This window comes from Rhipicephalus sanguineus, chromosome 5, assembly GCF_013339695.2.
Source record: "Rhipicephalus sanguineus isolate Rsan-2018 chromosome 5, BIME_Rsan_1.4, whole genome shotgun sequence".
NCBI lineage: Eukaryota > Metazoa > Arthropoda > Arachnida > Ixodida > Ixodidae > Rhipicephalus > Rhipicephalus sanguineus.
Genome location: NC_051180.1, coordinates 198,960,872 through 198,973,065, shown reverse-complemented (window position 1 = coordinate 198,973,065; position 12,194 = coordinate 198,960,872). Strand labels below are relative to the sequence as shown.

The 12,194-nt window shown below is 47.2% G+C and overlaps 1 protein-coding gene across 1 annotated transcript in view; it reads left to right on the top strand.

The window, feature by feature from the left end:
* The window catches only part of LOC119394566 (alpha-mannosidase 2C1-like), a 343,801-nt gene that overhangs the window by 86,396 nt on the left and 245,211 nt on the right, over window positions 1–12,194 (top strand). The window contains 1 exon segment of the mRNA XM_049416109.1: window positions 11,549–11,745. Coding sequence (XP_049272066.1) covers window positions 11,549–11,745 — 197 coding nt within the window.

Genomic DNA, 12,194 nt, shown 5'->3' with positions numbered 1-12,194 from the left:
TTTCGGGGGGGGGGGCCTGGGCCCCCCGGGCCCCCCCCTTGCCTACGTGCCTGGTTAGTTCACATTTGTTTTTTACCTGATTTGTGCAAAGGTAAAACTTTAGCACGTTGCCACGCAGTTTCTAAAGATTTGTTCAAAATGGTTGTAAGATAACGACTACTCCAGAGGGAGTAACGAATAAGGAAAGCATTGCAAATACTGTCAGGACCACAGGCTATCCAGTTTTATCACTAAATTGAGAATGCCGTCAAAAGATACACTGAGGTCACTAATTGCTGTTGCTGTGCTACACACAAAAGGATTGATTTTGAGGTTATCCTGAGCAGATTGAAAGTACGAGTTAAATGCAGATGCAGTTTTGTCGGGGCTATTTGTAGATGTCTCATTAATTACAAAAAACGTACTATTATTTGTAGCACATAGTTAGATAGATTGCCAAAATTTTTTAGGATTGCTTTGTTGAAGCTTAGGTAATGATACTCTGAAATAAAAGCCTTTGGCTGATTTAACTCAAAGTTCCTCCTTGACTTGGTTAAACAGAGCAGTTTTAGTTGGATCCCCACTCTGTTTTGAGTGTCGTATTCTACACAAACGTCGCAATAAGTCCAAAATATCTCTCGTCATTCATGGTTTAGACAGGTTTTTTTCTTCTCAGGCACAAAACGATGAATGCATGAGAGTGCATTCGAAAAAAGGGACCAAACATTGACATTATTACAAGCCCTCAACTACACAAAGTGATCAAAATTTTCGCTCAGGGTATCAATAACAGAAGCATCATCTGCACAATCAAAGTTTGGAAATGAGATGTTGTGATGAAGCAACTTTAAAAAAGTGCGAGTGTAGCAGACGACAGCGTTGAATCCCCTAGAAGATGAAGAAAATGAAGGGACATGGAAGCTCGCGCATCGGAAAAAGAAAGAGAGGTCGCTCGCGCAGAACGGAGCCGTTGGAACGGCGAGCCGACAAGACGAAGCGAGAGAGCCCAGGGCGAACCCGCAACTACGCGCGAGGTTCAGAAGGCCGGGTTCCTGTCTTCGAGCCGCTGACGTCCTCGGGGCACGGCGTGTCGGCGTGACCCGGCACGAGTTCTGGGTGAGGCCTCCTGCGGACATCTCAGGCATGGCGAGCGTCCTCGAGACCCCGGAGCTGCTGACCATGTCCAGCGAGCCGACGTCGATGACGGTGTGCGGCCACGCCTAGACCTGGTGATGCCTTCTGCAGCGGGACGCTGACTCGTGTACCCAAGCGATGACTGCACCACGAGCACGCAACGAGTTCCACTTCAAGGCACCGGGCAGCGGCACAGACTTGTGAGACTGCCTACTCCTTTTTGTTATGTTTGCGAACCGCGTGCACGACGTCTAGTTACTGTGTTTGTAATGTGTGTCTCTCGATGAATATAACTTCTTTTTGTGTTCGGCACTGTCTTCATCCTCCTCGCGTCACACGCCTTGCGACGTGACTTAACCTCACCATCACATATCTGGCGTCCGCGAGACAGGACTGCTCTTGTTCCATCTAAGAAGAGCATCACATCGCACATGTGTGTGTGACCGTCGATGATGGAGGCAGATAAGCTGACGGCAATCGGAAAGGAGTTAGGGTTGAGCGGCTCAGCACTAAAAGAATGGATGGACCAAGAACGCGCACGCGAAAAAGAGGCACGTGACGCTCGTCTGGCTGAACGCAATGCCGCGAAAGAAGCCGAGGCGGAGGCAGTCGCTAGATTAAAGGCAGAGAAGGAAGTTCTAGAGCTGAAGTTAAGGTTGCATGAGTTAGGTGCGACAGCAGGTAGCACAACTACTGGGCAGCTTCCCGAGGGTGTGCCCGTAGGCACCACGCAGAGCTACCAAAGTCCACATAAGCTCATCCCCGCCTTTAACGCTGAACGCGATGAGCTGGACGCATATATACAACGGTTTGAGCGCGTCGCTACGAGCCAAGACTGGCCACAAGACAAATGGGCCCTATCACTGAGCCTTTGCTTGACTGGAGAGGCCTTAAGTGTTGTAGGTAGGATGGCACCTGAGCATGCCATGGACTACGCGACGTTGAGGAAAACGCTACTGCAACGCTTTAGGTTCACGGAAGAAGGCTATCGAACAAAATTTCGATCAGCGAAACCGGATAATTCTGAAACGGGCACGCAGTTTGCCGGGCGTTTATTAGGTTATTTTGACCATTGGCAAGAAATGGCCAAAACAGAACGGACCTACGACGCTCTACGAGACAAAATCGTCTCCGAACAGTTTCTCGCACAATGCCATGAGAAACTCACTGTGTTTCTTAAAGAAAGGAACTGTGAAGGTCTTGATAAACTTGCGGAGGCTACAGACCACTACCTGGAGGCACAGGGGTTGATTAACCTTGGCAAAGGTCAAGGCGATAACCTGAGCAAGCCCCCAGGTCAAACGCGAACGTCTGAGCGGCAAGACGAAAAAGAGAGACCGCAGTGCTTTCTTTGTAACAAAAAGGGTCACAGAGCTGCCGATTGCTGGACCAATACAAAGGGTCCCGGCGCAAAGCCACCCTTCTGTGGAAAGTGTCGCCGCACCGGGCATAAGACAGGTGACTGTCCCAAAAAGGCCAACAGCGTTGAGAAGGCCTCGTGCTCTTTACAACAAATAGATGGGACCAAGGCCATTAATTCAGAGTCACGGGCTTCCCTTTGTGTTCCCGATAGTTCGGAGTGCAAGAGAACGCAACCGGCCAAGCTGAACGAAAAATCTATGCCCACAGCCGAAGGTGTACTCGAAGGACATCCCGCTACGGTACTGCGAGACACGGGATGCGACTCAATCATTGTCAAAAGATCTCTTGTGGCAGATAGCAAGCTGACAGGAAAGATTTCTTCGATCTACCTCTTGGACGGACGGTTGATGAAGCTGCCTGAAGCACATGTGGAGATTATTTCACCTTTTTTCACAGGCCAGACTCGAGCCATCTGTATGGATAGTCCTTTATACGATGTTGTCCTGGGAAATGTGGAAGGCGTTCGAGATGCCCACAATCCTGATAACGACTGGAAGAGCCATCTTTACATCCGGAATTCTGCAGAACAGTATTCTGGCGCAGAAAATTCCAGTTCTGCACATGGGCCCTTCTACGCGAAGACTTCGACATCGGCTGCAAGGAAACCAGGTGTCACGACAAAAGTTGCAGCGGTAAACCGACAGACAGGAAAGCCACCTCTACTACCGACACCTGTTATTAACCCCTTGGACATCAGCCCACAGGACTTGAGAACCAAACAAAAGGAAGACAGCAGCCTGCGGAAATGCTTTGAAGCAGTTAACCAAGAGGTCCAGACAAGGTTTGCTGAGATACTGTTCTTCATGAAGGAGGGAATCCTTCATCGCAAGTACACGCTTCGCTCTAAGAGGCAGGTAGATCAGCTTGTGATACCAAGGTGCCTCCGACATTTTGTAATGAAAATGGCCCACGAAGGCATCCTCTCGGGCCATCAGGGAATTAAAAGAACCACAGACCGAGTACTCGAAGAGTTCTACTGGCCAGGCGTTCAATCAGACATCACACGATTTGTTAAATCGTGTGACATATGTCAAAGAACCATACCCAAGCACTTGGTGGGTCGTGTACCACTCGGAAACACTCCTATAATTGACACTCCATTTAAGAGAGTAGCCATTGATATCGTGGGACCATTATCACCGATGTCAGAGAGCGGAAACAAGTACGTGCTCACAATGGTGGATATGGCAACGCGTTATCCCGATGCCGTAGCACTGCCGAGCATCGAGACGGAGAGAGTTGCTGAGGCGCTCCTGGAGATGTTTTCTCGTGTAGGAGTCCCACGGGAGATAATCAGTGACAGAGGCACATCATTCTCGTCACGTCTAATGAAGGAGCTAAGCCGACTTCTCTCTTTCACACAACTGCCAACAACCCCATATCATCCCATGGCTAATGGCCTTGTAGAGAGGTTCAACGGTACACTGAAGCAGATGATACGAAGAATGTGTCAGGAGAGTCCGAAGAAATGGGACCGGTACTTGGCGCCCTTACTCTTCGCTTATCGCGAAGTTCCCCAGTCCAGCTTAGGCTTCTCCCCGTTCGACTTGCTCTACGGCCGTTACGTCAGAGGTCCCCTGGCGATATTAAAGGAACTATGGGCCGCTGATCATCTTGATGATGATATAAAAACATCCTACGGGTACGTAGTTGAACTGCGGAATCGTCTTGAAGACACCTGCCGTTTAGCCAAGGAGGAGCTTCAGAAAGCGAAGATGGTACAGAAGAAGCATTATGACCGAAAGGCCAGACCACGTCAATTATCCCCTGGAGACAAGGTTTTACTACTTCTCCCATCGGAAACCAACAAATTGATTCTGACGTGGAAAGGGCCCTTTACTGTCCTTGAGAGGAGAAATGATGTCGATTATGTCATTGACCTTGGTTCCAGAAGTACCCTATTCCACATAAACTTACTGAAAAAGTACGAGGAACGGCCGCCTGCACCACCACATGAAGCATCAGCTGTTTGCCAGGCGGATGACACCGAAAGCGACGAGCTACCATGCGTACCATTCCAACGAAAGGAATCGTCTGCCGACGTAAGCATATCGGAGTCACTTTCTCCTACCCAGCACGTGCAAATCACCGATCTACTGAACAGGTACGACAACGTATTTACGGATGTTCCTGGCAAAACGCACCTCGTACAGTGTAAGCTAAGAGTGACCACGGATACACCCGTAAGCATGCGACCGTACCCAATGCCATTTGCTACCCAAGAAGCGGTACAGAAAGAAATAGGAGACATGCTACGACAAGGCATCATAGAACCATCAGAGTCCGCTTACCAGTCACCTGTAGTAGTTGTGAAGAAAAAGGACGGAACGATGCGCTTGTGCATCGATTTCAGGCAACTGAACAAGATTGTAGTCAATGATAACGAGCCTATACCCCGTGTGGACATCATCTTTGGTCAACTTGGACAGGCGAAATACTTCTCAAAGTTTGACTTCGCTAAGGGCTACTGGCAGGTTCCCATGGATCAAGACTCCAAACCAATGACAGCTTTCGCTACAGCATCAGGGCTGTATCAGTTTAGATTCATGCCGTTTGGTATCAAAACCGCCCCGGCTGTGTTTAACCGCCTTATGAGGAAAGTGGTAGCAGACATACCACACGTTTATTACTACTTTGACGATGTGCTCATTGCTACTGGATCCTGGGCTGAACATGTGGCTATACTTGAGTCGTTTCTCAAGCGAGTTAGGGAGGCTGGTTTGACCATTCGGCCAACAAAGAGTGAGATTGGCCAGGAGTCAGTCAAATTTCTCGGTCATCTCGTTGGGCAAGGCGTCATTCGACCACAGGTCGAAACACTCGACAAAATACAGGCTGCGAAGCGCCCACAAACTAAAAAAGAAGTACGCTCGTTCTTGGGTCTTACAGGTTATTACAGAGATTTCGTGCACAACTACTCTGAAGTCTCCTACCCACTGACCGAATTGACAAAGAAGAGGGCCCCTAACAAAGTTCTTTGGGGAGAACAAGAACAGAAATCATTTGATGGACTCAAGATTTTGCTATCTACGCCGCCTATTCTGAAAGCACCTGATTTTTCAAAACCTTTTGTACTCCGCACCGATGCATCATCGAGAAGTGTAGGTGCCATACTCGTGCAGCGTCATGAAGGAATACTGCACCCAGTGTCATACGCAAGCCGCAGACTGCAACCACGCGAAGCTGCTTACTCTACAGTGGAGCGAGAGGCTCTGGCTCTTACGTGGGCGGTCCGAAAATTTCATATCTACTTATTCGGCCGCACGTTCATTCTACAGAGTGACCACAAACCGCTTGTGTACATCAAGTCGGCCAAGCATGTAAACAGCCGCGTGTTACGGTGGAGCCTCATACTTATGGAGTACGACTTTTCGGTCGAGTACATAAAAGGCAGCGAAAATGTAGGCGCAGACTATATGAGCCGTTTACCAACTCCGTGAGCAACGTCTACATAAAGACTCGGTGCTTAGTGGTATTAATGTCATGTGGAGTCAACCTTACAGTGCGATACTATACAGGTATCATGACGCTTTTGTTTTGTGACTTGTTTCTATTTTTTTTTCTTCTGTTGTGTACTTTTGTGAACAAATGTGCCGAGTGTGCGGGGCTCGGAACTGCTGTGCTGTGCAGTGGTGCGTACGTGCGTGTTTCCGTCTGCGAACCAACGTGTCCCCAGTGCCTTCAAGTTCTTCTACCGGAAGAACTTTCTTAAGTGGGGGGTGATGTGATGAAGCAACTTTAAAAAAGTGCGAGTGTAGCAGACGACAGCGCTGAATCCCCTAGAAGATGAAGAAAATGAAGGGACATGGAAGCTCGCGCATCGGAAAAAGAAAGAGAAGTCGCTCGCGCAGAACGGAGCCGTTGGAACGGCTCCGTTCGTTTCGTTTTTCCCCTTTAAGCTTTATGAAGTTGTACTGGTGATGTGTAACGCATAAAATGTTAATCTTTAAAACCGTTTCTTTCAAGAAGCGAATCCAACCTTTGAGAAAGGCACCGTCCGATTCATGGCCTATCCCCCTAAGTGGGTTGCGCCAAGTGTCTGAGGAACAACAACAACAACAACAACAACGGCGAGCCGACAAGACGAAGCGAGAGAGCCCAGGGCGAACCCGCAACTACGCGCGAGGTTCAGAAGGCCGGGTTCCTGTCTTCGAGCCGCTGACGTCCTCGGGGCACGGCGTGTCGGCGTGACCCGGCACGAGTTCTGGGTGAGGCCTCCTGCGGACATCTCAGGCATGGCGAGCGTCCTCGAGACCCCGGAGCTGCTGACCATGTCCAGCGAGCCGACGTCGATGACGGTGTGCGGCCACGCCTAGACCTGGTGATGCCTTCTGCAGCGGGACGCTGACTCGTGTACCCAAGCGACGACTGCACCACGAGCACGCAACGAGTTCCACTTCAAGGCACCGGGCAGCGGCACAGACTTGTGAGACTGCCTACTCCTTTTTGTTATGTTTGCGAACCGCGTGCACGACGTCTAGTTACTGTGTTTGTAATGTGTGTCTCTCGATGAATATAACTTCTTTTTGTGTTCGGCACTGTCTTCATCCTCCTCGCGTCACACGCCTTGCGACGTGACTTAACCTCACCATCACAGATGTGCAATATGTGTAGCTTTTTTATCGGAAGAGAAACCTGGCCCAAAACTGCTTTGTGATCCCTTCAGTGATCCGCAAGGTGTTGACTCAAAAACACTAAGTCCAGTGGAGCTTCACCTCTAGTAGGTTGTTTGGTTTAAGGCCAGTCCACTGCACCAGCTCTAGAAGCATCCTCGATGAGCGAGCCTCATGGCCAGTCAGAGTTGGTGACGGCCATGATATATCAGGTGCATTGAAATCACCTGTGAGCAATAGGCCTGAAGAAAAGATGTTCTGCTCATGTAAAAACGCATTCAGGCCCGATAAAAGGTCGGGATCTGAACCTGGAGGTCGATATAGCACGTCAGCCATCACTGATCTCTTTTCAAGGTACACCTTACACCAGAAAGACTCTAGTTTGATCGTAGATTCAATTACAGAGTATTGTAGACCATATTTTAGAAAAAGGGCCACACCCCACCTCGGCTGTGCTTCCTGTCAGCTCTGACATTACAACCAGATGGTGCTAGTATTTCTCCATCGTGTATGCCACTGTGCAGCCACGTCTCTGAGATGCCTATAATATGTGGACAGTGGGTTCCTACGAGCGCGAAAAAGTCAGTAATTTTGTTAAGCAAGCTTCTAGCATTAACATTAAGAATTTGTAAGTTACTGTGTGAAGTTAGATGATTTCATCTACCGTTGCGGGTGTTACCATGTAAAGCAGTACGTGGTGTACAGCCGGATGCTTCTAAAAGCTTGTGGGCATATTCATACCAGTTATAACATACATTGTCAACAAACGCATGGTCATAGTGTATGCCCACAGAAGATTACGAAACGATGTGGTTGCATCCCATAGCTTTTTACGTATTGTGCGGACACGATCTGAAAAATCTTCTTTGATAGTGTAGCAAGTGTCGTTGAGCTTGGGTAAATTCCTTAGTACTTGTACTTTCTCATTGAAATCCAGTAACTTAAATGACCACAGGGTGTGCATTATTTCCTCAAGTTACTCTAATTCTGTGCAACCTTTCAATGCGAGGGCATTGCATTTTAAGTGTATCCGAAAACCACAGAAAAACCTTTGATAGCAAGGCATCATTGGTTTCATCGGGTACTTCAGGTAATCCCTGCTGGATAATGTTATTCCTTCGTGATCTATTTTCCATGTTGTCATCTCTCAGGGCAAGCTTATTAGTTGAATCAGTAACGTTATTCTGATCCTTTACATTTGCACTTGAGACAACAGTGTTAACTTTTTCGGCCAAAGAACGCATTTCATTTCGTAAATGCGCGGAGTTGTCTGTTGATAGCGTCGCCTCGAGGGCACTCACACGAGATTCCAGCGCCTCGAAACGCGGGTCAACAGACTGTCGGAGTAGCCTAATATCAGAAGACATTTGTTCCTGGCCAGCAAGCAGTCTCACAAACATATCGGCAGTGTAAACAACATTCGAATTACTTGCCCCAGTGGTGTGCGGTTGGTCTGGGTTCAAGTTACTACCAGGTCGCGAACCATTAGTGCTATTGCGAGGGTTTCACTCAATATCCCCACTTAAAAGAAGACCGCTGAAGCAATTTAGTACAAGAGAACATAGTGAAAAATAATGAAGACCATAGCTTTGCGGGTGAGGAAGCAGCAACTGGCAGCTGTTATCGGAGCGAAAAGAATAAGCATTTTTAAGGTAACATACCTGCGTGCAAAGAAGAATACGGTTCAGCATCGTGTGTACGGTGCTGCTGCTTCGCCCACTGAAGAAACACTGCTTCGTCGGCGTTTTTACACCCAGTGGTACCGACGTCACATGGCTGCGCAGTCCAAAACTTTGAAGATTTTAGGTGACGTCACCAGCGTGAGTACCATTGCCAGCATCGGTCAACAGGGCCTCACTGAACAGGTTGACGGGCGGGCTGAGATCACCGCTGAAATGGGCGTTCTGTTCCACAACGGGTCTGAAATGTCTGCGAGCACTGTGCCAGTCGAGATGGCGGCGACCAGCGAAGGAAACGGATTGCACATGAGATGCTCGGACCGGATGACCGAAGCAGACAAGAAGCTGCATGCAAAGCGGTTCAGCATCGTGTGTACGGTGCTGCTGCCTCGCCCAATTTGTCATCGTTTGCTAAATATTCACAGTCATGGCCCTTGCGCTGGGAAAAATTTGTGAGGAGATAATGCACTGGTGCCTCTGACTCAAGTAATCAGTTTCTTAGGTGAAACAGATTTTTAAAATTATTTTTAATTGTTCAGTGTTTGCTGCATCTATTAGCAAAAGTTTATCAACCTCTTATGGTTGCAGCATAGCCTTAGTTTCTTTTGCGATGCTAAATCCAACATAACTGACCATACTAGGCTATAACTCAGTCAGCAATTGCATTATTTTTATCATGATGAGAAATCACCCGATAGTCTTGACGCTGATCAAGTGTATGTGCTGACGTTGAACAGGGTCCTGAATAACTCCTCGGGTTTGGTGAAATTGAACATTTTATGAATAGCAAACGCTGCCGTGAACAGCTCAGAGAAATTTTGCAGTTGTGCGCGTCTCGTAGAGTTGCGAAGCGGAGAGCACCAAGTTACCGGTTTCTCCAGTGCCCTCTCTTCAAACATCCTCACTCTCTCAGAAACTGCTGGTGGCTCCTCTATTTCGTCATATAGTAGATTACTGCTATTAACTGATAACTGGCTTAAATCAAGGATGGTGTTTGGATCAGATGCACTGTTATCAGATTGTGTAACACCTGCTCTAGTTAAATAAAGTCTGAAGTAAGCAAAAAAAGGTACGGACTTGTGGGAGGAGACAAGTGTCATCTGCCGAACTCGTTGCGCATGGGCACGTTCGAGCGAATCTTTGGCTGCATTGCCTTTTCGGTATTGGGGTGTTTGTGCCTTGTTTGTTCAGATTACATTTAAATCTCATAAGTAACCTTAAATCTTATGAAGCTTGTGTGCAGCACTGGGTTCCGATGCCGTGGTTTTCGTGCCGATCAATGTGCGTGCCAACTAGCTAACGGGTTCTTTAGTAACAAGACTGGCGAATGGCACCTCGTGAAGCATGAGGATTAGATTAAAGCTGATGGTTCAAACACAGTCTTTTGACAGGGAATGCACAGGATCACTTACATATTTTGAAGTTTGAATAATATACTTGACACTGAAGATCTGAACATTGCACTTATAATTTCAAGTTCAACGGTAGGTACACAACCAGAAATCATCTGCCAACTCATTAAGTGCACATTTGTTTCGAGTTGTGTCCTATGAACAAGCAACTGTTCATAGCAAATGCTCCTAAGCAAACATGATCATGCATGCATGGACATATGCACCACCTTCCAGGTCGGCAGTAAAAGTGTCATGCTACGGCTTTCACATCATTGCCATTCTCACGCAAGTGGTGCTTTGCACTGCCATTGGTCGCAATGTCAGCATCAGGAAAGGTGTTTCGATATAAGCTGCCTCAAAAAGATGCCTTCAATTCTGTTCGGTTGGAGCATTGGCCTTGCATCAGGAGACAGCTCATACCTTTGCAGGTGCTGTTTGCAGCGCTTGCGATAAAGGGATAGAGAGCACAAAGGTCGCTTCGCCCGCTGCAGCGGCGGCATTAGCGGCTAGCCTTAGTTTGTATAACATTCCATTTTGTTGCTATCACATTTATTGCTTCACCCTCGCTACAGAGCTGTGACTCTTTACACTCATTACAACGACCCCACACAACTGCACGATTTCATTTGCATTCACCGTTGCAGCTAACTGATATTGAGGAAAATGCAAATTACTGACTATTTCGATAAAGTTTCTTAAAGTGCACGAGAAGACGAAGACACAAGTAAGAAAACATACAGAACACCACGACATACAGAACACCAATTGTGGTGTTCTGTATGTTTTCTTACTTGTGTCTTCGGCTTCTCGCACAGTTTAAGAAAGTTCATCGCAATGAACCAACTTGCCTGTCGGAACGTATTACTGACTAATATTTCAGAGCCAGATTTTCTATGCCCACTCCGTTATTCACACTTACAGAGCCTCCTTTGTAAAACCATTACATAATAGAAACACAAGTTTTGGCAACTTGTTTGTCATTTTATCGATGAACTTGTCTGGTATCTTAATTAGTGTGAATTCATTTATGCCCTAACTAAAGAGAAAATGTCCTTTTCACAGCATCTGTTTAGAACCATTTGAAAATGTTAATATGGACGCGTTAGTAAGAAAAAATCGTCTCAAGTTTTCATTTTGTACCTCTTTAGAAATTGCTTTCAGTATTTCCTTGCTTTAATGCTAGTCTTTTTCAAATGTGGCAGGTGTGATAAAGGAGCAGTCACCTGCAAGCCAGATGTGTTATATGTGAACCACACCTACATTTTGTTTTGCTAGTGAGTGCAGAGGTTTGGCTGCGTCAGAAGAAATGCTCTCTTGTCTCTTTCAGGTGGAGTGAGTCATCAGGAACGGCACACCTTCACAATCACACCATCAGCAAGTGTTTCATGCCTGCACTATGAGTTCTTCATAGAGATGGCTTGCAATCACCTTTTTGGTGCTGGCAGTCCCACTATGATCAGTGCACCTGATCCCAAGAAAATGTTCACACTGAAGAAAGCAGACATTGCTGTTTATGACAAAGAAGTAATTAGAGACGTTCTCTCTCTTGTCAACTGTCCAATAAAAGTGCGTTTAGCTGCAGCCGTAGAGGAAAGCATGACATAAAGGATATGGTATTGCCTCACACCAGCCTCAGATGGGCACGTTTGATTGCGATCAGGGCCGATGCGTATTGGATTTCTTGACTGCGATCAATTATAGTCGTTGCTGCGTGGTCTGGATCAAATTTGGGGCAGATGTCAGCCAAGTCGCATTTTCGTAGCCAGATCTGTCCTGATCACGATTAAAAGAGACCGTGTGGTAGCACCTGATATAGATCGAGCCTAATCTGGATTGGCCCTGATTGGTATCAAATGTGCCCATGTGCATTAGATACTAATAGTCTTAATAAGAGGGACAATTGTGTTTCAGAGATGAAGTTTGGGCTGGACAGATGCTTGTGCAGTGTTTCTTTAGAATGGTTCTCTCATATG